The sequence below is a fragment of the Podarcis bocagei genome (genome assembly GCF_964188305.1).
Source record: "Podarcis bocagei genome assembly, chromosome: 11".
In the NCBI taxonomy this organism is placed as follows: domain Eukaryota; kingdom Metazoa; phylum Chordata; class Lepidosauria; order Squamata; family Lacertidae; genus Podarcis; species Podarcis bocagei.
In genome coordinates, this window is record NC_138136.1 from 50,248,317 (window position 1) to 50,274,086 (window position 25,770).

The window sequence follows — 25,770 nt, forward strand, 5'->3', positions numbered from 1 at the left end:
GGGCAAGGGCTTTGGGATGGGGTCGCAGGAATCATCTGTCCCATTCAAACAGGCTTCTTAGAAGCAAGATCTACAAATGAACGTTGAGAAAAGAGAAGGGCTAAGGGCAAACTCGATGTGACAATGGTGATCTTAGAAGTGGAAGGGAACTTGGACATTCTTCCAAGTGCAGTGGCATAGCGTGGGTTGCCACTGTGCAGTAGCATAGCGTGGGTTGCCAGAGTCGGGGCAGCATGGAGGGGAGGGTGGAAGGGATGGAAATGGACATTCAACTGCCTAATGGCGTCCGCATCACCCAGGAGATCGCAGCCACAGAGATAAGAAAAGGAGAGTCGTTCCATTGTCTGGAGAGGTCACTTCCTGGTTCCCATGAAGTCATTTTCAACCGAGTCCAGCAACGGAAACGCACGGCTGCATTGAGGCAGCACTGGATGTTGAAATTTTGTGCACCCTACCAATTTTTGTGCAACTGCCCCTGTGGCTCACACACACACACACACACACACACACACACACACACACACACTATGCCACTGTTCTAGTGACAAGTGATCCAGTCAGCTCTAGATTCTTGTCCAGCTCCTTGCTTAGTGTGGCACCTGCAATTCAGGATGCAGGCACAGCATCCCTGAGAGATGGCTGCCCAGCCTCTTTCAGTGTGTCTGGGTCTCCTTCAATCCTTTCCAAATAGCAGCTTCAAAGAGCTTCCAGATTAGTAGGGCAAGGGCATAGGAGCAGGGTGGCTAACCTTCCCCTCACAGTACCGTTTCCCTGATTATCTCTCCCCATTCCAGCTGCTATTTGCCCTCTTAGGAAAAACACAAGTACACAGTGGCAAAGTGGAGGAAACAAGTTTGTAAGGAAAAGAGCAATGCTCGCTCGTCATGCTTATCTGCAACCAGTTATCTGGTTACTAAAACTGACGCACACCAAGAGATCTTCCAGGGTCCTTATTCACCAATTTCATAAAAGCTTGGCAGGGACTAAAAGGATACAGTGGTAAATGGCTGTATGTCAAGAAATGTCAGAAAATTTCCATTGTGTTACTCCTCAGGATGAAAAACCAGTTTGAAGGGTCTCTTCTAGGGTTGTGGATTGGTAATGATGCAGCGTCAAGCTACTCCTGCAATAGCGGAAAGCACAAATGTAGAAAGGAGTAAATGGTACAAGTGGTTTTCAATTAAAAAGAGAACCCTACGGAGCTGGCAAAGCAATCTGATAAAAACTCCAATGGATGAGAGTTGGGATCAATATGCTCCATGCTATAATTTTATCCATAACTGCGTCAGAGGGCAAGAGTTGGTGTCGAGATGATGCCCAGAAGGGGAATGATCTCTGCAGCAGTTCCTTTGAAGAACGACTTGGGCACTAGACTGGTTCTTGTTCCATTCCAATGATACCTGAATACAAGGGGCAAATTAGACATGGCAGCATGGACACAGCTTGCAATCGTGTAAATGGGTTTTAAAAAAGCAAATAGCATGTGTGGAGTCCCTGATCTGGATTGGGACTTGTGGGAAGGGGTTGAGGCTTCAACCCATTTCCCCCTGGTGCAATTCTGGTCCGGATCAGAGGCCCTGAACCTTCCATCGTTGCAAATTGAAACTTTCCTTCTGTTGCAAATAGCAGGCACAGAGGCCCTGGATCAATTGGGACCACAGCAGGACCACAGGGTAATGTTTCCAAACTCCCATTAGGATCTAGGAACTGTATCCATTGCTAGTTCTACTCACTGAAAATTAATGAACATGGCTAACTTAGGTCCATTCATTTCAGTGGGCTTACTCTGAGTAGAACTTAGTCGGAGACAACTCCGGGCTTGGATCACACATCCTGGCTCATAAAGGAAATGTTCTATTCAGCTTAAATGTTGCAGCATAGCGGTGAGGAGTGGTGGTGGCAATGGAGAGACCTGCTACGATTTCAGTTTTCCTAAAGTAAGAGACCAGAAAATATAGGCAAACCATCCACTGTGTTCTTCCTCCATCACTCACCCTTTCTGCTAATACAAAGCCTAATGACCTAGAGAGAGCAGCTAGCCAAGTCAGTAGAGGTCACTCAATGCAAGCAGAAACGTCAAAGAAATGGGCTTCAATATTTGACAGCTGGGTTCCCAGATGAAGTTTTAGACATGATTTGTGAACCTCGTAAGACTTTGGAGCACAAACTATGGCGGTAGTGGCGGCGATGGTGATGACGACTTGTGGTGTCAAGAAAGTGAGGATGTGGAAAACGTGCTCTGAGTCATGATGTTGAGGAGAACGAAAAAGCTGGATCGATAGAAGGAAAAAAGTCTGAGGAGAATTTTTATTGTTTTATTTGGAAGACTATTGTTTACAGTGGTGGTTTCCTCAGCACCAGTTGACCAATTGTGACATGGATTTCTTTGACTTACGGTCTGGCTGGGATCCGTTTTACACCTGAGATGAGGAACCCGTGGGCCTCATGACATGGTTGGATTCTGACTCCCCTCATCACTGGCCCATAAGCTATGCTCTCTGGGGCTGATGGGAGCTGGGAGTCGGCAGCAGGTTCTCCATCCCTGAATTATGCAATGTCAAAAAATAATTTTGTTTCTCTTGGGGGCCGGGTGAAAATGTGTGGATGATAGCATACAAAGTGATTCTCGTCGTTTACAACCCACACAGCACAGGTTCCAGGGCAGCCCACAAGACACTGTTCTAAGCTTAGTACTCTACAGAATGTGGATCCAGCCATAGTACCTGTTGGGAAGAAAAGATAGTGGGTGCTCTCTGTGTTTCAACTAGGACTGGGCAAACATGTCAGTTTTGGTTTCTCTCAATTTCTCAGTTTTCCTGCCTTAAATTCAGTTCTCCACATTTGGACATTTTCAGGCAAGTAAGAGCTGGCATGACAGAAGTTTATATAATTATGTTAAAGGTAAAGGGGTAAAGGGACCCCTGCCCATTAGGTCCAGTTGTGACCGACTCTGGGGTTGCGGCGCTCTTCTTGCTTTATTGGCCGAGGGAGCCGGCGTACAACTTCCGGGTCATGTGGCCAGCATGACTAAGCCGTTTCTGGCGAACCAGAGCAGCGCACGGAAATGCTGTTTACCTTCCCGCCGGAGCGGTACTTATTTATCTACTTGCACTTTGACGTGCTTTCGAATTGCTAGGTTGGCAGGAGCAGGGACTGAGCAACGGGAGCTCACCCCATCGTGGGGATTCGAACCGCCAGCCTTCCGATCGGCAAGCCCTGGGCTCTGTGGTTTAACCCACAGCGCCACCAGCGTCCCGTATAATTATGTTATAATTATAATTATGTTAGTCATGGAGAAAGTGGATGAAGCCCCCACTGCCCCTCCTAACACTCAAACTCGTGGACACCCAATGTCAGAAGGTTCAAGACAGGTAAAAGAAAGTCCTACTTCACACAGTGCATAGTTTAAACTACGGAACTCCCTTCCACAAGAAACAGCGATGGCCACAAAATTGTATGGCTTTAAAAGAGGATTGGGCAAATTTGTGGAGGATGAGGCTATCTATGCCTACTAGCCATGACAGCAATCCTTTGCCTCCACAGTCAGGGGAAGGAATGCTTGGGAATACGTTTCCGGGAATCACAGGAGGGCTGTGTTCTTGGGTTGTGTCCTTCTTGCAGCTTTCTCCAGTGATGGACTTTGGGCTTCCAAATTTCCATGGCACCCTGTGCAATGCCAAAATTTAGTGCACGCGCACACACACACACACACACACACACATGCACGCACACACTGCCTTCCATTCTAAGTCATTGCTGCAGGGGGTCTGCAGCGCCCTCCCGACTCAACTCGTTTCCCAGTGCAGGAGAACTGCTCCCTGCAGGCACCCAGTTGGCCACTGGGATGCTGGACGAGGTGGGCCATTCGGCCCATGGGTCAGCAGGCTCTTCTGATATCCTTATGTGGTCTATGATAAACATATAAATGATATCAGCTCCCAGGATGATACTTGATCGCACACTGGAAATGCAAAAAAGGAAACCAAGTAATGTTTGGCTAGTATTATAAAGGATGTGGGACATCTCCGTGGAACACTGGAAGTTATTACACACAGGGAGATGACAGTCGCTTTCAGCATAAAACGCAATAAGGCTAATCGGCAATAAATATGAAAACATAAATTGCGTGAAGGGTGAGTCAGAAGTATACACTGTCTTATCTGCTCTGTGGACTTCTCGTTCCCCTCTGCTGCAGACACAATGATGCTTTAATTCATCTGAACAGGCACACAATACATAGCAGCTCGTTCCTATTAACATGAGAGAGTGATTTGGCATGTAAAGCAATCGCCTTGTAATCAATAGATAGGAACGGCTGCAGTAGATATCTTTTTCTGCTTGGGTGATACCCTCTTTTCCGTTGCAGCCAGTGGCAGCTGGTGGCCGCTAGACCAGGGGTGGGGTGCAAGTGGCACAGGGTCACAGTGGTGCAGCCAAGTTTCTCTGGTTTTCTCCCTACCTCCCCCCTTTGCAAAGCTTCTATGGGAATTTAAGTCTTGTTTGGCTACCGCAAGAACAGGATTGGCCCAATCTAGCTGGGTCATAAGGAAGGTTTGAGGGCCTAGCCAAAAATACCCAACGTGAAAGTGTTCTGAATTTAATGTGTTTCAACAGCCATTCTGAAATTAAGTTTATACCAAAGGTGGGCAGGGGGCTGGAAGAAGGCCATTTGGAAGGAACCAATGTAATCCTTTTAAAAAAATAAATTTTATTGAAATTTTACATTTTTTAACATCAAAATAATCATAACATATAGCAAGAATACCATTCCCCAATTTTCCCCTTCTCTCCCCAACTTCCTCTTCTGTTTTTTTGGCATCTTATCTCTCCCAGCTTATTTATTATTATTTTTTCTTTAAAACCTTTCTTTAACATAATTATTATTATTCTCTTATCATTTTAACACACTCATTCTATTTCCTACATTTGTTCTGTTAATTGCAAGTGTTTAATCAAACCCCGCAAGTGAGTCCGTTTCTTTACATTGATTCTGTAGATATAACATGAATGGTTCCCAGTCTTTCTTAAAATATCTACTGTCCTTGTCTCAGGAATCAATGTGTTACAATCTCATATCCCTCCAGCATGTTGAGTCTCAAAACCGGGACGTGCATCTTCCTGTCCGTGCTCCTGCACAAGTCATGTGACCTGTGCAAGGTCACTGAGCCCCAAAGACACACTTTATTTTTCAGGGCTCACAATGCCCAGAAACACGTTTTGCACCACACAAGATCATCATGGTCCCGGCCCCAGTTTTTTTCAGGGCTTGATCTCAGAGCAAAAACCACATGAGATCACAGCACCCACATCTTGCAGGAAAAGAACAGGATGTCCCTGTGGGATATTCTGGGCAGGCTGCCAAGAATATCTCACAACCCCTCACAGCCCGCAGAGAACAGCTAGTCCCTGAGGATGCACAGAGTGTGTTATTAGACTTTGGTGTAAGAGAAGGATTGGTTGAGCTCAGCCAATCAGTGTTATCCTGTAACAGAGCAGTTATATATATGTATGTCTGCGTTCTGAGAGAGTCGGTCTGTCTGTGGCGGTTAGAGTATGAGTGATTGGTTGATGGCAGTTTGCTGAGAGAGTGTACATGCTGTTAACACTCTGTATCTGTATATAGTAATCTGTGTGTTTATTACTGTTTACTACAATAAACACTAGAACACGGGTGGCGCTGTGGTCTAAACCACTGAGCCTCTTCAGCTTGCCGATCAGAAGGTTGGCGGTTCGAATCCCCATGACAGGGTGAGCTCCCGTTGCTCAGTCCCTGCTCCTGCCAACCTAGCAGTTCAAAAGCACGTCAAAAGTGCATGTAGATAAATAGGTACCACTCTGGCGGGAAGGTAAACGGCATTTCCGTGTGTTGCTCTGGTTTCACCAGATGTGGCTTAGTCATGCTGGCCACATGACCTGGAAAAACTGTCTGCGGACAAACGTAGGCTCCCTTGGCCAGTAAAGCGAAATGAGCACCGCAACCCCAGAGTCGTTCGCAACTAGACTTAACTGTCAGGGGTCCTTTACCTTCACAATAAACACTACTTGTAGCTTTCAAGCCGTTTTTTCCTTCATTGTCCAGAAGGACAGCGTTCAGACTTCAAACGGCTTCCAACGACATTGCGTATTCTGCAAAGTTCACACCAGAGGAAGCGTGTGGGCACAAGATTTATTAGCACACTTCGATTGCAATAAATCTCTCAAAGTCCCGATATTTCCAGGACACTTGCTGGGTATGCAATGTCCATTCTCTTGCTTGTTTGGTGGCAGCCATGTAGAAAGTGACAAAATAGGTGTAGGTTGGTTGTCTAGGGCTACTGGGGTACAACCGTTCCATAGAGAATGTCAAGAGATTTTAAAAAAAACAATTCCCATCTACCCCGATTTCTTCACCTAAGACCTAGGCCACTAGGCCTCCAAATTCCTGGGGCAGGTACTGTGCTTATGGCACCCATTTAAAATTAGTTCTGTTGGACTACCGCAACCCTGATATCGACACAGAAGTAAAAAGTAGAGTTAAAACTACCAATGCCTTTCATCAAACATCTTTATTTGAGTTTGTCAGTGGACAGTGTGAAGAACTGAAGCTATGCTGGCAGCCGTAAATGTCAGCCAAGTTATAACCTTGGCGTTTTCTTCCGCTTTGGGCAGTCTTGTCTGGGTCATGCTGTCCAAAATTTACCACCCAACCCAGGATTGCTTTCCTCTTGAAATTCATTCTCAGCTCGGGTATTGCCAGGTCCTCTGCTGATATCCGCAAGGCTGTGGATCTAGGGAGGGGGCCCTTTCAAAAAATGTTCGGAGATGCATCTAGTGGAAAACAGCCTCTGGGAAAGAAAGGCACCTATTCAATTAAAGGGGGGGGGGTTATTTTGGCCAAGCAAGAACTTCTGTTTGATCATCTGTTTGAAGGCAGGAAAGTATTAAAAAGCCAGTATATGCTTCAGCTTTCAACAGTATAGTTCAGGCAGAAGAAACAATTACTATCTATCTGTTACTTTCTATACAAAGGCTAGGGAATTGGTGGATTCCGTTATTGGTGGGCTACATCATCCCTGGCCACTGGGACATGTGTACTCAGGCACAGCATTATGTACAAATATATGACATAACTCCTGAAATACTATTTCTGTCGCTCTCTTAAGGTGTCTTTTAATTTTTTTATTTTGCTGCTATTGCATTAACTTCCAACTGATATGCCCATTCTTTGCCGATGTTATAGACTGCACTTTAAGTTTCCCATCACCTAGAAAACTCTGCTTATGGACTAACCAATGGTATGATTAAATAAATGCTGCATACACCATCAAAGAAAACAGGGAGAGTCAACTGGGAAGGGTTATATGACCTCAGCAAACTGCCAACTCGGAACTGCCCAAGGTCCTGCGATGAGAGAGTCCTGGTAGTAGACGACTCAGTCAAGGAAGCCAAGTTGCATGCAGCGGGCGGGGGTTTCTAGAAACACCAAGTTCTTCTGGATTTTTGACTATTTCTGAGGCCATCCCCAAGGAGATTCTGACTCAACATTAGGAAGAACTTTCTGACAGTAAGAACAGCTGCTTGACACTGGGACAGACTCCCCTGGAAAGTGGTGCACTCTCCTTCCTTGGAGGTTTTTAAGCAGAGGTTGGGTGGCCATCTGTCATGGATGATGTCAGGTGTGCTTGCAGGAGCCAGGCCCTGTGACCAATAGGACTCTGCAGGATTGCGGCCTTCCTAAGTTTGTTCTGAAGAGGCAAGGCGCGGCCTCACAGGTGAGGCCGATTGGTAACTCACAGCACCTGGTGGCAAGAGCTGGGAAGGGATAGAACGTCAGCATTTCCCTTCAGCTCTTTGCCACAGCAACACATTCCCTGCCTTGGGCTTCTTGCTTCCTGATCCTTGAACCTCAGCTTCTTGACTGCCTGCTTCTTGATCCTCGGACCCCTGACTTCGTGACTCCTTGCTTCTTGATCCTCGGACCCCTGACTTCGTGACTCCTTGCTTCTTGATCCTCGGACCCCTGACTTCATGACTCCTTGCTTCCTCACCCTCGGACTCTTGGCTTCCTGACCCCCGTTCCTGCTCCCACCCCGCCATCTTGCCCCCGGTCCTGACGTCCCCTGCCAGGACTTCGATTGCCCGTGAACCAGACCATGACAGATGATTTAGCTGAGATTCCTGCATTGCAGGGGGTTGGACTAGATGACCCTTGGGGTCCCTTCCAACTCTACAATTATATGAATCAACAATAAGAAGAACCCTACTGGATCCAGACCAAAGGCCCGTCTCGTCCAGTATTCTGGTGTCACAGTGGTCAACCATGTACTCAAGGGGAGTCCACAAGCAAGACTCTTCTGTCCCGTCCCCCCCGGCCTAAAAGTACAGAAAGGGGAGGAGGGTAAAGGGGCTGTAACTGGGTTTCTTTTTGAATCATCACCATCATCAACAACCATAAAGAGCTAAGCAGAGATGACTCCAGAGGAAATGGGGGTGGAGGGAATAACCACAGTGAGTCATAGACCAAGACAGCAAGTCTTTAATGATATTATTGCATAGCATGATAAGACAAATGAATGAGATGTTTTCGGGGCCACCACATTTATTGTGTCCCATGTCCCAAAGACCCAGCTGAACTTCCACTTTTCACTTAACGCTTTTCTGTAGGTCCTTTCACACAGATGTCACAAATCTTCGTAACAGTGAACTTTCTTTACTTTTAAAGGCAGGCAGATTCATAGAGCGGACAACATTTATAACCGTGATTATGCAGAAAGGCAAAAGTATTCTTCAAGAATTTAAAAAAAAACCACACACACACAAATATTATTCACATTGTTAAAGTGACTTCTCTAAGGCCATGAAGGGATCGTAAAAAGCCAAAAATGGGCAGGAGTGGGAGAATGTGAACAATCGGAGATTCTGAGCACCGATACAAAATGCCATTTTCCGGGAGAGATTTGGAACAAGCCACAACTGTTGGACAGGCTCAAAATCACCCACAAGAAAGCTCTTTATGCTACATTTCTGCAGGTCTATTAATTTCTACAGGTGAATCTTGGAGCAATCCATAATACTCATACCGTATTTTTCGCCCTATAGGACGCACTTTTCCCCCTCCAAAAATGAAGGGGAAATCTGTGTGCGTCCTATGGGGCGAATACAGGCTTTTGCTGAAGCTTGGAGAGCGAGAGGGGTTGGTGCGCACCGACCCCTCTCGCTCTCCAGGCTTCAGGAAGCTATCAGCAAGCCTGGGGAGCCTGCGGGAGTTCCTGGGAACTCCCGCAGGGCTCCCCACACTGTGGATAGCAGCCTGCCACCTGGCACGAGTGGCGCCCTGAAGCAGAGCGCCCCTCGCGCCAGGCAGACATCCGCAGCGTCGGGAGCCCTGCAGGAGTTCCCGCAGGGCTCCCCACGCTGCGGATAGCAGCCTGCCGCCCGGCGTGTGGGGTGCCATTAAGCAGAGCACCCCGCGCGCTGGGCAGACATCGGCCAGCCCCACAAGCTCGGGGGACAGCGGGGAGGCGCAGCGCCGCCATACCGCTGTTCCCCGACCTGGGTTTGGGGGGGAAATAAAGGGGGAAAATTTCCTTTATTTCCCCCCCAAAAAACTAGGTGCGTCCTATGGGACGGAGCGTCCTATGAGACGAAAAATACGGTACCTCAGCATCACTTTCCACACTATAAAGCCAAAGTTTTGGTCCATAAGAGAAAAACTTGGTTGGGTAATGCCTTTTATTTTACCTCGTGGATACGACATTTTGCCTTTCCTTTCCAACTCAATCCTACCACCTAGTTTTGGGTGACATCTCGCCTAACCAAGAGTTCCAGGTGACCCAAAAGTTCCCCACATTTTGGTTGGTCCCAATCCAGGTTTTTCTCAAGAGTTGGGCCTTGGAGTGTCCTCCAAACTATGGGATTCCTTCCCCCTACCCCAAGAAGCAGCTCCTGAGAGAAATAGCAAGTCTGCAGAAGATGTACACATGTGCACAACTGCATGTCATGTAGCTCAGAATGTGGTGTTTCTGGGTTGTTTAGTAAGCAGGTATTGTGATCCTCCTCACCCAGTGCTTTACTCCTGGGGGAAGGAGAGATCAGTGATGTACACTGAAATCCTGGGATGCCACATCAGCTTCTCAGCAGGCTTCAGTGGACCTGCTCCGTCTTCCAGATCTCGTGGATGACAGACTGCAAGACGTGAGCTGCATCTGTTGCTAATTCACACAAGGCAGTGTGGGTGTCTTCAAACACAGGAATGTTCCTGGTTGGTTACTGGTGACAATTTTCTCATGCATCTGCACCTTGTGTGTGGTCCAAGTTCTCGTGGGCAGAAGGATGCAGATGACTGCGCTACCCAGGGAGGAGCAGAACCACCTTGATGAATCTGCAGGGGGCTCTTCCTCGTCTATGGGAGAATAACACAAGCTCATCTCAAGCCACCAAGAGCGAAGATTGTCAACTTAACCTGCTCTTCTCAGACAAGCCCAGTCCAGCAGTAGAATTTTGCGACAGAAAAGTCTCCTCTCACAAACGAGCCACTAGATATATAATCAGAAGAATTGTGATAGGATGCTGGAATACTTGGTGAACCTACTTACAAGAATGAACTAGTGAAACAGGGCTGAAACGGCACAGGGAGAACTTCATCAATGGGCTTCTTAGCTAAGATATAACCAAAGGGAACTCAAGACTCAAACGCCATTGAGTTATTGTCTAAAATGCTTCCAAGCAACCATATCCATGCAGTGAAGATCTGTTTCACCTAGATGTTTGGCCTAGTTCTGGAACGTTTAACCAGCCCCCTGCCCCACCCTGAGCGCTGAAATTTCCATGATATTGAACCCTCCCTCCCAGTCATTCTGCCCATTTATATGCCTTGCTGAAAAGCAACCGTGAAAACATGAAGAAACTCAAAACAATATTGTAAACAAAATACCAGTGGACAGTGTTTGTGATCCAGTTGTAAGAACACTTAGAGGTTCATTCAGATGCAACCAGTAGGACTTATGCACACACAAAATGGGTTTTTAAGATAGTGGCACGGACAGGAAAATTCATTGGGACAGTATTGTCTGCGGACCATGAAATATTTTGTACAGACACAGGGACGGTTCAAATATATTAGTATCTCTTTGTATATCTACGCTCAAGAGTTGCGCAAGGCAGTTCCATGTTCAGTCTTTTATGATTCTCGTTTCAGGAGGACATACGCGCCCATGACAGCCAGGAGAGCGTACTGCAAACAAAACATATAGATTACTTTGGTATCTAACATAACTCTTTGCATCTCAGATGTCAAAAATCAGATCCTGTTTCAGAATAAGTTTTCAATATAGTACTGGCACCAGTTTCTAAAAAGCAAAGGATAGGTCGAAATTGTCTGCAATGTGAACGAACGTGGATTCCTGACTGGCCAATATCCCTTCCAGTGGAGTAATTCACTCTTGCCTGGTTCACACATAACACTAAACCATGGTTTACCATTCCATGGTCTATTAAACCATGGTTCAGCATTATGTGCAAATCCTGCCCAAAGCTTAACTATGGTTTGTTCACTGCCAACAAACCACAAACTGCAACCATGAACCTTGGGTTTGGTTTGGTTTTTTAAAAAGCTATGGTTTGGTGTTATGTGTGAACCCATCCCTAAAAGTGATTCAACCACCAGATGCTCACTAAACTACAAAGAAGCTGGAAACAGACTAACTTTGGAGAAGCAATGTATTTCATTCATGGCTGGTTAAATGAACTATGGCTTCCAATTATGTATAAACCTGGACTCTATGTACATCCCTATGTGTGAGTGAAGCTGCACTCATGACTGAAGTGAACGGAGCAGGAATTCTGGGCGCCACTGGAGGGCACATGGGGCTCTGAATAAGAGTGCATATACTTATGCATGTAGATGTATTCTTACTTGATTAGAGATCTAATATTTGACCCTTGGTGTGTTTCAAATAATGATTAAAACTGAAATCTAACGGAGTCACAGAACGCACAGTATTACCGCATGACTAATTATGTGTGGAAATTATATCTACAGCTATACAAAAGCAAGGTTTATTTTAATACTGCCTATAGCAACATTGTTGGGAATTTAAAAACATTCTGTTGAGCAAAACAAAAAAGAATAAAAAGCTTATTTGTAAATGTGACACATGGATAGTTTTCTCTGTGGCGTATTGAGAACAGGAAAAATAAAAACACTGCTCTATTTGAATACTCACGCTCGCAAAAATTCTCCAGCATGATCCTTGATGCAAAGCAAGATGCTGCCCTCAGAAATATGAAACGGGAATGATATCTGCATAAGGCGAACATTTCCTTGAGTATAGTTTTAAAAAATCAGGGAATTGAGGCTTTGTACATTGACAGTCGGGTGCTAGGGACCTCTGCTTCACAAACTCCACTGAAATTAATGGGAGCTACACAACAGACGACTGGTAGTTCTGTGCAATTCCCATTCACTTTAATGATACTGGCTGTCACTGCATCAGCATTTGGTTTTTCTTATTTAACATCAAGCGGTGTAAAAATTTTATGAAATAAATATGCCAATGCATTGAGCCCACTGTGTGCAGACCAAAATTATCCCATATCTGAAACATGAGCCTTTAGTGGCAAAAGGAAGTAGGCGTGATAAAATCTTCCAAGCACAATCTTCTCTCTACCAGGGAATCTGTTCATGCAAGTTTGCAGACTGGTTGGCGAAAGAATTGCTTCTTTGCCGAAAAAGTTATTGGCCCCAAAGTTAAATCTTTACTTACCTTAAATTTTGGATAGTCATTCATGATTATGGTCACCATTCCAACATACGGCAAAAACCTGATTCGTGGAGGTTAAACAGAATAGCATAAAGTCATTTCAAAATAGCCTGACTTAATGTAGCATTTTATGCTTTTATTTTTATTTTTATATTTAAGCCAGACCAGGTACAAGCCCCAGGAGCTTCAAATATCAGAATTCACCATTAAAGGAGAAAAAGGTTTCTAGCCCTTTTGGCTAGTATAGTTTGAGAATCTGATGGCTAAAACTGATAGAAGTAGAATAAATAAAGGCTGAAAACGAACAGTCCATTTGAATGTATGTAATGGCCGGGAAGTCAGGGTTCAGTTGGCCCAGAACAGCCCACATCCTCCCTCCAGAGAGACAAGCGGTGTTTTGAGCAAAATAAATGCACACAAGACAGATAATAGTTTATGTAGCACTGCAGAAAGCTTTGCGAGGTGCAAATGAGAGCGGAGTATTCGCGGGCAAAGGAAAATACGGCGGTGCAATTAAGACTCACTAATGCTGGCATGGAAAGATTTTTTTTCACAGAAATCCGAAAATCTGACACGGGGGGGGGGGGGGGGGAAACAGTCCACTCAGTATGTTTAGCCTGGAAAAGAGGAGACTGGGAGGAGAGAGGACAGCTACCTTCAAATATCTTAAAAGACTGTCACATGGAAGATGGAGAGCAAGCGCTGGTTTTCTCCTGCCCTGGAGGGCAGGACTCGAACCCATGGCTTCAAGTCACAAGAAAGGAGATTCCAACTCAACATCAGGAGGAAGTCTCTGACCGTAAGAGCCCTTGGAAGGTGATGGACTCTCCTTCCTTGGAGGTTTTTAAGCAGAGATTGGGTGACCACCTGCCACAGATGCTTTAGTTGAGATTCCTGCATCGCAGGGGGTTGGACTAGATGACCCTAAGAGGTCCATTCTGAGTCTACACAGAATGCCTCTGCAGCAGGGGTGGGAAGGAAGATGCAGCCCTCCAGGCCTTTCTACCTGACCCTCAGGGAAATCCCCAGGCTGCTCTCCTTACCAGCCCTGCTTTGAACCCTCCCCGAGTATTTTTCCCTCGCTGAAATTAAGTCTGTGAATGCTGATAATGCCTCTTGCTTGACTGGGTGCAGGAGGGAGAGGGGCATGTGAGGGTGTAGAACAGGGGTAGGCAACCTAAGGCCCGGGGGCTGGATGTGGCCCTACCGTCTTCTCAATCCAGCCCGCAGATGGTCCAGGAATCAGCGTGTTTTTACATGAGTAGAATGTGTCCTATTATTTAAAATGCATCTCTGGGTTATTTGTGGGGCATAGGAATTCGTTCTCCTCCCCCCAAAAAAAAATGGTCCGGCCCACCACACGGTCTAAGGGACAGTGGACCGGCCCACAGCTGAAAACGGTTGCCGACTCCTGTTGTAGAAACTAGACCTTCGTACAATGATAAAAAAATACACTTTTTGCTCTGACCGCTTTTTCTTCCGGGTCCTGCCTGCCCCCAGGTAGTAGCCCAGAAAGGAACGGGGTCTGTGATCTGAAAAAGCCTTCCCACTCCTGCTAAAGAGGTTTGCTTCAGCCCTGCTTTCAAAAGTCACCCACCTATTACCCTTCATTTCAGGGGCAGCACAGCCCACCCTGCAGCCACACTCACCCTCGTGCCCTGCCAACAACGTCCTTCTTCTCAAGCCAGTTCTGGCCTTCTTTGTACAAGCCTCTGTCGTCAACTTCGTTATTGTCGCCCTTGGTCAGAAATTTGATGTTGCCGTTTTCCCTGCCAAAACAACAAGACGGCAAACGCATTGTGGAGCCACACCTGGAAGCCGCCCATTAGAATGTTTGCAAAACAGAACGGATAAGGTACCAATCTGCCCTTCCTGCTGCCTTTTAATAAATATCGAGACCTTCATTTCTGACTCTTACTGACAGATCTAAGCACCTATTTCTCCCCGGGCTGTTAATAATTTACTTTGGGCAAAACAAAGAGTTATCTGTTTAGTTACTAGATGCCTGCCCTAATGTGATTAAAGAGAAATAAGGGTGTTTCTTGATCTGGAAAACAGGCACCTGAACATGGGAAAGTAACAAGAAATCTGGGGTCCAAGAAAGAGGTTGTTTCAATTCAGAAAAGCTTTGAGGGAATAGCAACCAGACTTACATTCTCTGGGCTAGAGGCAGAAGCCTGGGATTGTGTTCTGCCCAGGTATCTTTTAACCACAACTCCCATAATTCCTGATCACTGGTCATGCTGGCTGGGGCAGAGGGAAGCTGTGATCCAAAAGGTCTGGTGGTGCAAACCACAGGGGCAAACTCCCTGGCTGAACCCCTCAGCACCTGCTGCTAGTCAGTGTAGATTAAGTCTGCTAGATGGACCAATAGTCTGACTTGGTGTAAGGCAGACTCCTATGTTCCTAACATTGGTTTCAGCTCGTGATTAAGTCTGGAGCACAAGCCCGGGTTTGAAGCACACACTAAGCCAAGCCATGGCTTAGCTCAGTACAGGGCAGCAGCAGAATGCCTGGAGATGAGCAAAAGGGCCATGACCTTCTTTCCCAGAGCTTGCACATTTGCATTAAGGAACCCCTTCGTCTGCAGTCCTCTGTGATAAACCACTTTATGGAGCTGGTGTTTTAAAAAGCGGTTGAACAGCTGCAGAGTGAAAGAAAGTACTGCAGGTGCTTTCGAAACCCAATAATTTGGAGAGCTGAGGATGACTGCATTGACAGCACTCATTCAATACATATATGCACCAAATACGTCCTTTTTTAAATTAAGGAATGTACATTTAGCCCAAGTGTTTCCTGCCCAGTTCACCCTCCCAATTTCACTTCAAATGCAAATCTCCATTCCTTCTAAGCATTCTGCATTCTAACAGCCAAGCAAGATGACTACACCAGTGACAGCACTGAATTGTTTTTGCCATTACTTTTCGTGAACTTTGATTACTCTGTGTACAATCGGAATATCTCTGCCTTCGACTTTAAAAACCACTATTTCCCCGGCCCTGATGGGGTCGTCCCGGAAGTTTGTTAAGAACAGCAGATCTCCTCTGTGGAAGGCTGGCTCCATGCTGCCACTATAAAGGAAAGAAGAGAAACAGGAATTAAAGAGTCAGTATCATTCTTCTGTCAGGGAGGAAGCTTGGTACTAGTTTTCTTCTTTAAAAATTACTATTACAGTGGTAACTGAAGAAAAATCAGTTATGTTCACAGGCTATTGAAGCCATACCCTGATATTCGACAGGTGACGTATTTCACATTCCAAGATGCACTATATCCCACAATGCCAAATCCATTTCAAATGTATTTGCCTGGAAATGAAATGACGACAAGGGTTGGTGTCTGGCAGGCCTCCCTTGGCTGCGAGACTTGGAATCCTTGCTCAACCTGCTCCCTGCCTTGCAGGACTTTTCCCACCTGGCTTGGGGGGGGGCGCCCTGACTGACTCCAGCTACAAAAGCTGAGGCTGCTGAACAGACTCTTGGGCTGCAGTGTTGTTTGGGGTCTTTGTTGGGGGGGGGGAGTGCTGCTGTTAATTTTTTTGCATATTTATTTCGTTTAAATAAAAAAATTAGGTGCAAATTGCTCAGTTTGGTTGTGTACATCTTGATGTTACATTTATTGTTTATTACTACTTTTGTTGTGTTTGCAGTTGTGTATTTTTTTATATGTTGCAAGCCGCCTTGAACATGGTTTTAACTCTGGAAAGGCAACGTACAAATAAAATGACTGAGTGAGAGCATTCCATAGGCAGGGGCTAAATCTGTTTTTAATCAAGCTTATGTGATTTTTATTGTACTTTTTACTTTGGTTGTAAATAATTTTGGGCCTTTTTTTTTTAGTGGTACATGATGCACAGGTTGAATAAGCTTAACTAGGGATATACATCAGACAGACAACAGTTGCAGAAACCACACATCCTGGTCTCCTTCCAAGATCTGCAGATACTATTTTAGGAGCGGAATGGGGCATAAGCTATGGGTCACTCGCTAACCCAGCAACAGATTTGGTTTAACATAGGCATACCTGAGCACTACAACGATAGGACTCTCACTCCCAGTGATAACAATAAGGCCTTTCCATATCATCAGCGCCGAAGACACAATCATGGCAAAATTTAAGACTTGGTAATAGAGCTGTAAGGAAGGGAAGAGCTGTGATAAGTGGAAACAGCAGATCAAAAACCTGCGATTAAGAGAGCAAGCCAACAGATGCCAGCAGGGTTCTCATTTCCTGACGTTATAGCAGCACAGTCTGCACTAGCACAGAATGCACTGGGCTTAAGAGGGATTGCTCCAGCTCCAGAGCTGGGGAAACTAGCTTGGGTGGGAATGGCACAGCAAAAACACTTTTAAGGAACGAGGAAGCAAGTGTGAAAGGAGGCGCCAGGGCGAGGGAATCTCCTGATAAGACTGGACTCCAGTAACCCACATTTGTGCTTTTATAGCTCTACAAGTCATGGTGACCCCCACTTCTATGTTTGGGGAGGGGGAGAGATTATTATACTGCACAGAAACATAAATGGCCACAGCTGCTAGTCTTGAAAGAACCAAACCAATGCAGAAACCTATTAACGGTCGAGATTGTTTGCTTCCAGGAAGGAAAGGGGAGGCACATTCTGAGATGTAAATACGGTAGGGTCTTTTTATCTTCAACAGACACACGTTGAGCTTCTTCGACAGAGGTGAAGGCTCCCCAGGGCGCTGTGCCTTTATAACAGGCGGCTTGGTGGGGTTGCACAAAACAGGGCAATCAAAAACAGACTGCCGGGAAGAGGGGTGCACTGACCACAACACTGCCGCCCTCACCAGAGAGGGGGAAAGTAGATCAATGCAGAGGGGAAAGTAGGGCACTCCGATTTCACCTGCCTGCACAAGGCAGCTGTACAGTGCTCAAAAGGAACCCAAAGGATGGCCTCATTTCCTGGCTTCTTTCAGAACAGGTAAAATTGTTCAAAGGCAGAGGCTGGGGGTGGGGGGGAGAGAAATTAGAACATTTTTTTACCTTCACCCTCCATGATTTATTGTAGTCACCCAAAAACATATGTACTCTGCTCACAAAAGTTAAAATAATAACAGTATTTTTTTAAAAAAAATACAGAGAGAGAGAAAAACACAACACAATAAAAAGCAGCTGAGCTAGGTAGGGTTTGTTTGGACCCTGGGTGAGAATATGGTGGCTGAAAGGGAGGAAAATGAATGGATATTGATTTATAGATAAAACTGTTTATTAATGTTACATTTTTATATGTAACTGTGTGCTTTTGTAATATTTTGTTTATGATGTCTGTTGCTGCTTCAGTTTTTTGAGTACCACCGCTTAGAGAGATTAAAAATATATTGAATGGTATAGAAATTAAATAATCAATCAATATAAAACCACCCATTGGGTGGCGTCTAGTGAATTAGTTCCGTTAGCAGAAGGACTTGGGCCTGAACAACTGAACCTTCCCTTCTCCTCTGCCCATACGCCGCCGCCCCCCCAAAAAAACTGTTCTTGAAGTTACCCCCAACCCTCCAGAGCAAATCTGGTGAGGGCTCCAAGAGAGGAGGGGGAGAGAAAGTTCTGTTGCGCAAGAAGAAAAGCTTGCACTAGCAGAAGTACTTCATACTGACAGCGTCCATTGAAATTATCGGTTTTTGTTGCTTATGCATTTTTACAACTTATATATACATCATACAATATCCATCATTTATCCCTTATCCTCAGACTTCCCAGTCCATCTCTCCCTGGCATTCTAGGTAGTCTTTTATTTCACCCATTTTTGTCTCAAATGTTCATTTATTTACTGTTATCTGCTGCTTATATGCTCATTCCTACTTGTGGGTTAAATTGACTGTTGCACCCTCTAAGATACCGTCCACTGAAATTAATGGAGATGACTAACTGAGGTCCATTCACTTTCAATGGTTCTATCCTGAGCACAGCTTAGTCAAATACAAACATTATTTGGAACAGCCCAGTTCAATTCCTGACATGTCCAGGGAAAGCTGGGAATGTCCCTACTGGAACTCTGGCCAGCTGCTGCTGGTCAGTGTAGATAATACTAAGTTCAATGGTGCAGAAGCCTGACTTGGTGTTCCTATAAGTTAGTCCTTCCCTAGACTAGGTGCTCAAGTGGATCTGTGATTTTGACATGCAGTGAAATAGTCATGCAAACAGGCTCACCCCACATTCCCCATGACGCCACAAAGCTGACAAAAAGCTCCAGCCAAGACGTGGGGAGTGAAATGTACACTTGGATTATATGCTGGGCAGGTGGTGGAAGAAGTGTCATAACTGCTTAACCTCAAAAAGGAAGCTCCACTTGACTTACATTCTTAAGACATCAATTGGGTTGGATGAATCATCCTTTCATCAATCACCCACCCACCCGAAGAGAGACCGGAAATGTAAAAAAAAGGAAAAGCTGTGTTCTACATCCTCTTTGCACACAACCCATAATAATAATAATAATAATAATAATAATAATAATAATAATAATAATTTATTATTATTTATACCCCACCCATCTGGCTGAGTTTCCCCAGCCACTCTGGGCAGCTCCCAATCAGTGTTAAAAACAGTACAGCGTTACATATTAAAAACTTTCCTGAACAGGGCTGCCTTAAGATGTCTTCTGAATGTCAGGTAATTATTTATCTCTTTGACATCTGATGGGAGGGCGTTCCACAGGGCGGGCGCCACTACCGAGAAGGCCCTCTGTCTGGTTCCCTGTAGCCTCACTTCTCGCAATGAGGGAACCACCAGAAGGCCCTCGGCGCTGGATCTCAGTGTCCGGGCTGAACGATGGGGGTGGAGACGCTCCTTCAGGTATAAAGGACCGAGGCCGTTTAGGGCTTTAAAGGTCAGCACCAACACTTTGAATCGTGCTCGGAAACGTACTGGGAGCCAATACAGATCTCTCAGAACCGGTGTTATGTGGTCCCGGCGGCCACTCCCAGTCACCAGTCTAGCTGCCGCATTCTGGATTAATTGCAGTTTCCGGGTCACCTTCAAAGGTAGCCCCACGTAGAGCGCGTTGCAGTAGTCCAAGCGTGAGATAACTAGAGCATGCACCACTCTGGGGAGACAGTCCGCGGGCAGGTAGGGTCTTAGCCTGTGTACCAGGTGGAGCTGGTAGACAGCTGCCCTGGACACAAAGTTAACCTGCGCCTCCATGGACAGCTGTGAGTCCAAAATGACTCCCAGGCTGCGCACCTGGTCCTTCAGGGGCACAGTTACATTCATTCAAGACAACTCTCCTCCATCAAAACATTCTCCTCTCAAGCACTTCCAGGCTTCCTTATTTTATCTCTCAGCATCCTGTATGACGAAAGGGGGGGGGGTCTGCATTTATTTGCTCCTAAGACGCTTTGGGGCAGCTGTGAGGAGAAACAGACACACAACCCCACCAATTTTAAATATGGAGGATGAAAGGAAAGAAACTGGAACTCTGAAGAGTAGAAAAACAAACCCTTTTCAGCTCTTGTTTTCCAGAATGAGAAGCCTACCATGGAATTCTGCTCAATATTGATCCAGACTAGAATCCAATGTATAGTTTGGAATACATATATTTGTATAGTTAGCCGAGTAACAACTTAAACACGTTGCAGGATTCTCAGAAAACAGACCAGAGGCAATTGTATTTCATCCAGCAGAGCATTACTGCTACTGAAGGCAAATGAGCATAATGGTCACAAATCCAATACATTCAGGGTTGGCCCTGTCCATAGTAAATCCAGTTGCAACAGACTTAACTTAAACTTAAAATAAGACTAAACCTTAACACTGTATACAGAACACAACAACAGAAGGAAAAGAGCTTGAAAGAGGACGTGAAGCCCAGGCTCCTTCTGGCCTATTATTATAGTCAGCATGACCGTGAAAGAAGAGATAACAGAACCAGTTTAAGCCAGCTGTACTCAGTTTCTCGGAAGGAATAACCCAAACATCATGAACCGCCAGCAAGACAGAAATCACAACTAAAGAATCCCTGATAGACCCAACCTCCGTTTAAAAACCTCCAATGAAGGAAAGTCTACAACCTCCCAAAGAGGTTTTTAAACAGAGGTTGGATGGCCTTCTGTTTTTAAATATGCAACTGCTTTTATAAAGGTTTATACATATATAGGTCTTGCAGGCAACAAGACAAACTGTAATTGTGCTTTTCTATTACCTGGCGCTTGTTCATTCGCCGCAGGTCACCAAATATATCCATGGCTGCAGCTTTCTGAGGAGCCAATAACAGAAAGAGAGAAGGAGAGAGAAATGTTATTCTTAAACTAGGTAAGGTAAGGTAAAAGGTAAAGGACCCCTGGACGGTTAAGTCCGGTGAAAAGCGACTATGAGGTGCGGCTCTCATCTTGCTTCAGGCCAAGGGAGCTGGCATTTGTCCGGGTCATGTGGCCAGCATGACTAAACCGATTCTGGCACAAGAGAACATTGTGATGGAAGCCAGAGCACATGGAAATGCCGTTTACCTTCCCGCCACAGCAGTACCTATTTATCTACTTGCACTGTTGTGCTTTTGAACTGCTAGGTTGGCAGGAGCTGGGACAGAGCAACGGGAGCTCACCCCATTGCGGGGATTCGAACCACCAACCTTTGGATTGGCAAGCCCAAGAGGTTCAGTGGTTTAGACCACAGCGCCACCCGTGTCCCCTTTTCTTAAACTAGGTTGAAGTGCAAAGCTGTGAATTCTACCAGGTGTATCTTTCACAGAAAGGATGTGGGCAAAAAGTATGGTTAGGTTGTAGTGAACACTGAACTGCAACCCTCGTTCTGGTATCAATTGTATGGAGAGACTTAGGACAAGAATATGTAACCTTTGGCCTTCCAAATCTTGTTGGACACCAACTCCCATCAACCAGCATGGCAAATGGTCAAGGATGATGGGAGTTGTAGTCCAACAACATGGAGGGCCACAGCTTCCCCAGCCTTCAAATACACCCCTAGCCAACTTTAATAAATTGTTGCTTTCAACTGCTCAAAGGGCTTCACGTGCATTATCTAGCTGCAATACTTATTGACTTACCTTTCAGGGAATCTTGTATCGTTAGCCCTCATACTGTAGACCACCTATGCTAGTCTTCACCATCCTGGTGCCCTTCCAGATGTGTTAGACTACAACTCCCATCAGGCACAGTGAGCATGGCTGTTGGGAGTTGTAGTATGGCACATCTGGAAGGACACCAGCGTGGCAGAGGCGAGATTCAAACCACAGGCTTCCCAATTCATAACTCAGTTTCTTAACTACTACACTTCCCCTATAGAAGCAACTATATTTTCTTTAAGTGTTTGCTTTTTGACAGAAGCATTTCATGTTACTTAACATGACACCAGGCCAGCAAGGCAGGAGGGTTGCTAAGGAACCAGAACTTCATACTGTTCAACAGATATATGTATGAAAACCTCACAAATCACACAATATCTGCTTCCAAAATTACTACAAAAGAGTAATACACCTTGCATGTAGTACAAAATGCAGATTCATTTCAATTTCCCAGGTTTGGCGTATCTTAACTGGAGATGCTTAGTCAGCCTAGGACAGTATTAAGAAGTCTGACAGCAGCTCAACAGGGGTTTCCCCCAGACCTGTTATTTAAGCTCCTTTTGTCTGAAGATGCCAAGGACTGAACCAGAAACCATCTGCCTGCAACACACATGCTCTACCACTAAGCTCTGGCCTCCCCTGTCCTTATAATCTGAGAAGTTAGCACACACTTTCCAACATTTTAACTTAGCAGCAGAGAACTGCAGCGGAAATCACTCTGGGCTCACACATCAAAGTTTGCAAGACTAACAGTTCAAGGATGCCTATCTGATGCCTCTCAAACCACACTAGGTATTCTTCAGCCTTTACACCCTTGCAGCAGCGTGTGGCAAGAGAGGGGGTGGCATGAACAATGTCCTCCAGTGTCCCCCAAGAGACAGGGATGCCACAAATTTGGATGGCTTTAAAAGAGGATTGGGGGAAAAATCCGTGGAGGAAAGAGCTATCAATTCCTATTGGCCACCATAGTTATGCTTCACCTCCACAGGTGGAGGAAGTAATGCAGCTACTGGAAACCACAGGAAGAGAGAATACTCTTGTGCTCATGGTTCGGCTCCCTGGTTTCCCACAGGAATCTGGTTGGACAATGTGAAAACGAGCTGCAGGACTGGATGGCCGCTGGCCTGATCTAGCAGAGCTGTTCCTATAGAAGGAAATGAAAAATGACCAAGAGCAAAGGGTAGAGCATGAGACTTTCGATCTCAGGGATGTGGATTCGAGACACACCTTGGGCAAAAGATTCCTGCACTGCAGTGGGCTGGACAAGATGACCCTCCTGGCCCATTCTACCCCTACAAGTCTATGAGTTGCAAAAGTCTTCCCTGCTCACTCCTTGTTGCAGGGTGATGTCCGGACTCCATACGATGAGGCCGGAGAGTCAGAACCAACTGGCAGCCCAAAACAAAGCACCATGGGGAGGAGCAGGGGAAAGGAACACCCCACCCCCATATACGCTTGGGGTGCATCATGCAAAAGTAGCGTTCCAGTTGCAGATAGGTAGCCGTGTTGGTCTGCCATAGTCAAAATAAAAAAATTCCTTCCAGTAGCACCTTAAAGACCAACTAAGTTAGTTCTTGGTATGAGCTTTCGTGTGCATGCACACTTCTTCAGATACACAGAAGTGTATCTGAAGAAGTGTGCATGCACACGAAAGCTCATACCAAGAACTAACTTAGCTGGTCTTTAAGGTGCTACTGGAAGGAATTTTTTTATTTTGAAAAGTAGCGTTGTAAGGGGACCACGAGGGTCAGCTGGTCCTTGCAATGCAGGAATCTTTTGCCCGATGTGAGACTCGAACCCACGACCCTGAGATTTAAGAGTTTCATGCTCTGCCGACTGAGCTATCCCAAGGACCAACTTTAGGTTGCAAAATAAAGCGACTGGTAATTTAAATATTATTATTATTATTAATTCGTTTTTGAAAACAGTGCAAATATAGATATATAAGACTGCGAGCCCCCAGCCTCCACTGAGTTCCAAAAGCAAGCCTACTTAATTGCAACCTGGCAATTAGACCCTTTAGACCCCCTATTTGTGCGTGTGCCCCCCCTCCTAGCAGCAGGTAAAGAGGGTCGCCAAACAAGGGGGGCTAAGGCTCTGCTGGAAGAAGCCCCTCCCCTAGAGCCCCCTTCCCCAAATGAGCCCCACCTGAGAGGGGCTCGCGAGACCTCTACTCACAGCAGCAGCCTCCTCCCTGCCTCCGCCGCCGCCGACCATTCACATTCCCCAGAGCAGTTGGCCCAGGTGGGACAAGGCACAGGGCTCACGCTTTTTCGCGCAGGCTTCTGGGAATTGTAGTCCCACCCCTTTCCCCTCTCGCTGCGATCCCGGTGCAGAAGAGAACTGGAGAACCACGTCTCCCATAATGCAGCTGCGCAGGGGGAGGAGGCCCTTTCCGTTTACTGTCTTGGCGGCCGCGCTAGTGCCTGAAAGCACCGATCTTTTGTCACAGGGAGGGAGGAGAGTTGAGGCTTATTTATTTTTTTAATTTTTAAAAAACCAAAACCAGCCACGATACAGGGCCGCCGCGCTGAACCAATTCGACTCGGGTTCGAGGGAAGCAGATTCGCATACTCGCGTCAGGCGGTACTTAGGACGGCTAAGCATTCGAGAGAGTCTGTTAAACCGTGGACGTCGTTCATTGGCGAGAGGGGGAAAGAAAGGGGCGGGGCTTAGAGAGGTAATCGAGCGGTAAAGAGGCGTGGTAAGCTGAGCCATTGCTGGGATTTGGAGGCGGGGCTAAGAAGGATGCCGTGTTAGATTTGAAGATTCAGAATCAGCGTTACGGATATGAATGACGCTGGTGGAGGAGGCGGGGTTAGTGAGAAGGCGTTTGATAGTGAGGTGTCAAATATAAAATGCAAGGTGGTAGTCCTCAAGCACGCTCACCTCCCTAGGCATGACCAGAGACTGCTGGAAACCACAGGAAGAAAACCTGGAGGGTTTTCTCTTTGGGCCTTATTCTCTTCCCTACATCACTAGTGGAGAACCATTTTTTTTTTCTGTTCGAGGGCTACAAATGGGTGAATTTCAATAAATGTGAATTTCACTTTTGCACCAGCAGGTAGATTCTCCACATTCACACAACCCTCTTGTTAAGTTGTGGGTGAACATATCAGACGAAACATCCATTCTTCAAACAGCTCTTGTTTATTCACAGGCCAGAACTGAACTGAAGGGTTCAGTCAGCCTGCTTATATAGAGCTCAACTACAAAGCAACAGTAACAACTTTCTGTAACTATCCAATCACTGAACGTCACTTTCAATTCCTTATTTGCATATGCAGACCTGAGTGAAAACTATCTACAGTATCCCCCTGCTGGCCCAGGGTGAGAACTTCAGTGCATAACACCTCTCTATGCTCCATCCATGCAAGCCAGGCAAAAAACACTCAAGGGTGGGTGCAAAATACAACGGGTGAGGTGTATTGCCTGTGGAGAGTCCCAATGCCTGGACAGAGAATTGTGAATGTATCCTTCCTCAGTCTGAAGCTCTCTCTCACACACCAACTGCCTACACCGTGTGCCTTGGCTTACTTGCAAGAGTTGTTTTGTTGCACTTCCTCTGGAATAAACTTTATGCAGATCATATGGCCCCTGCTGGAGTTTGGCTAACAGATTTGTTGAAGAGCTGATGGCGAGCAGGTGATTTACTTCAATGGGTTGGTTAAAATCAGCAGTGGGGATCCTGCGATCTCCCAGGTGTTGGATTCCAACTCCCATCAGCCCCATCATCTAGCATGGGATGATGGGAATTGTAGTCCAGCAAGATCCGTAGGCGTCAGGCAGCTATTTAGTCCATTCCAGCTACATTATTGCATGGCAACCTACTTTAACACAGAAATTCCAGGAGCTACTGGGATGGTTTCCTGCCATTGTTTGGGCCCGTGAAGCATTCAAGCGATGTGTGAGAAAGTGAACATTAAATCACAAGTTTCATCTGCCTGCTTACGTGGCCACACGAGAACGGCTGCTGAATTCAACTGTAGGAGCATTGTGTAA

The 25,770-nt window shown here is 45.9% G+C and overlaps 1 protein-coding gene across 3 annotated transcripts; it reads right to left on the reverse strand.

The window, feature by feature from the left end:
* Nucleotides 1-10,924: 10,924 nt before the first annotated feature.
* On the reverse strand, nt 10,925-24,088 carry SEC11C (SEC11 homolog C, signal peptidase complex subunit). 3 transcript variants are annotated; one of them, XM_081213229.1, is made up of 8 exons: nt 23,947-24,088; nt 20,893-20,946; nt 16,761-16,870; nt 15,662-15,811; nt 14,390-14,509; nt 12,744-12,801; nt 12,204-12,280; nt 10,925-11,212 (listed from the first exon to the last, which is right to left on the reverse strand). In XM_081213229.1, exons 1-8 carry the CDS (start codon nt 23,983-23,985, stop codon nt 11,173-11,175), a joined length of 648 nt encoding a protein of 215 aa, XP_081069355.1. In that variant the 5' UTR covers nt 23,986-24,088; the 3' UTR covers nt 10,925-11,172. The 3 variants fall into 3 exon arrangements, with proteins under 3 accessions (XP_081069355.1, XP_081069354.1, XP_081069356.1); XM_081213228.1 differs by having other exon boundaries at nt 23,917-24,054; XM_081213230.1 differs by lacking the exon at nt 12,204-12,280 and having other exon boundaries at nt 23,917-24,049.
* Nucleotides 24,089-25,770: the final 1,682 nt, after the last annotated feature.

Bases quoted from the DNA above. Each gene is read 5' to 3' on its own strand.
- SEC11C (XM_081213228.1), bottom strand. From the start codon at position 23,985: ATGGTCGGCGGCGGCGGAGGCAGGGAGGAGGCTGCTGCTGTGAGTAGA. The intron at 15,812-16,760 runs GTATGCCTATGT...TTTCCTTTATAG, and splicing joins CCTATCGTTGTAGTGCTCAG to TGGCAGCATGGAGCCAGCCT. The intron at 12,802-14,389 runs GTGAGTGTGGCT...TCCACGAATCAG, and splicing joins GTTGTTGGCAGGGCACGAGG to GTTTTTGCCGTATGTTGGAA.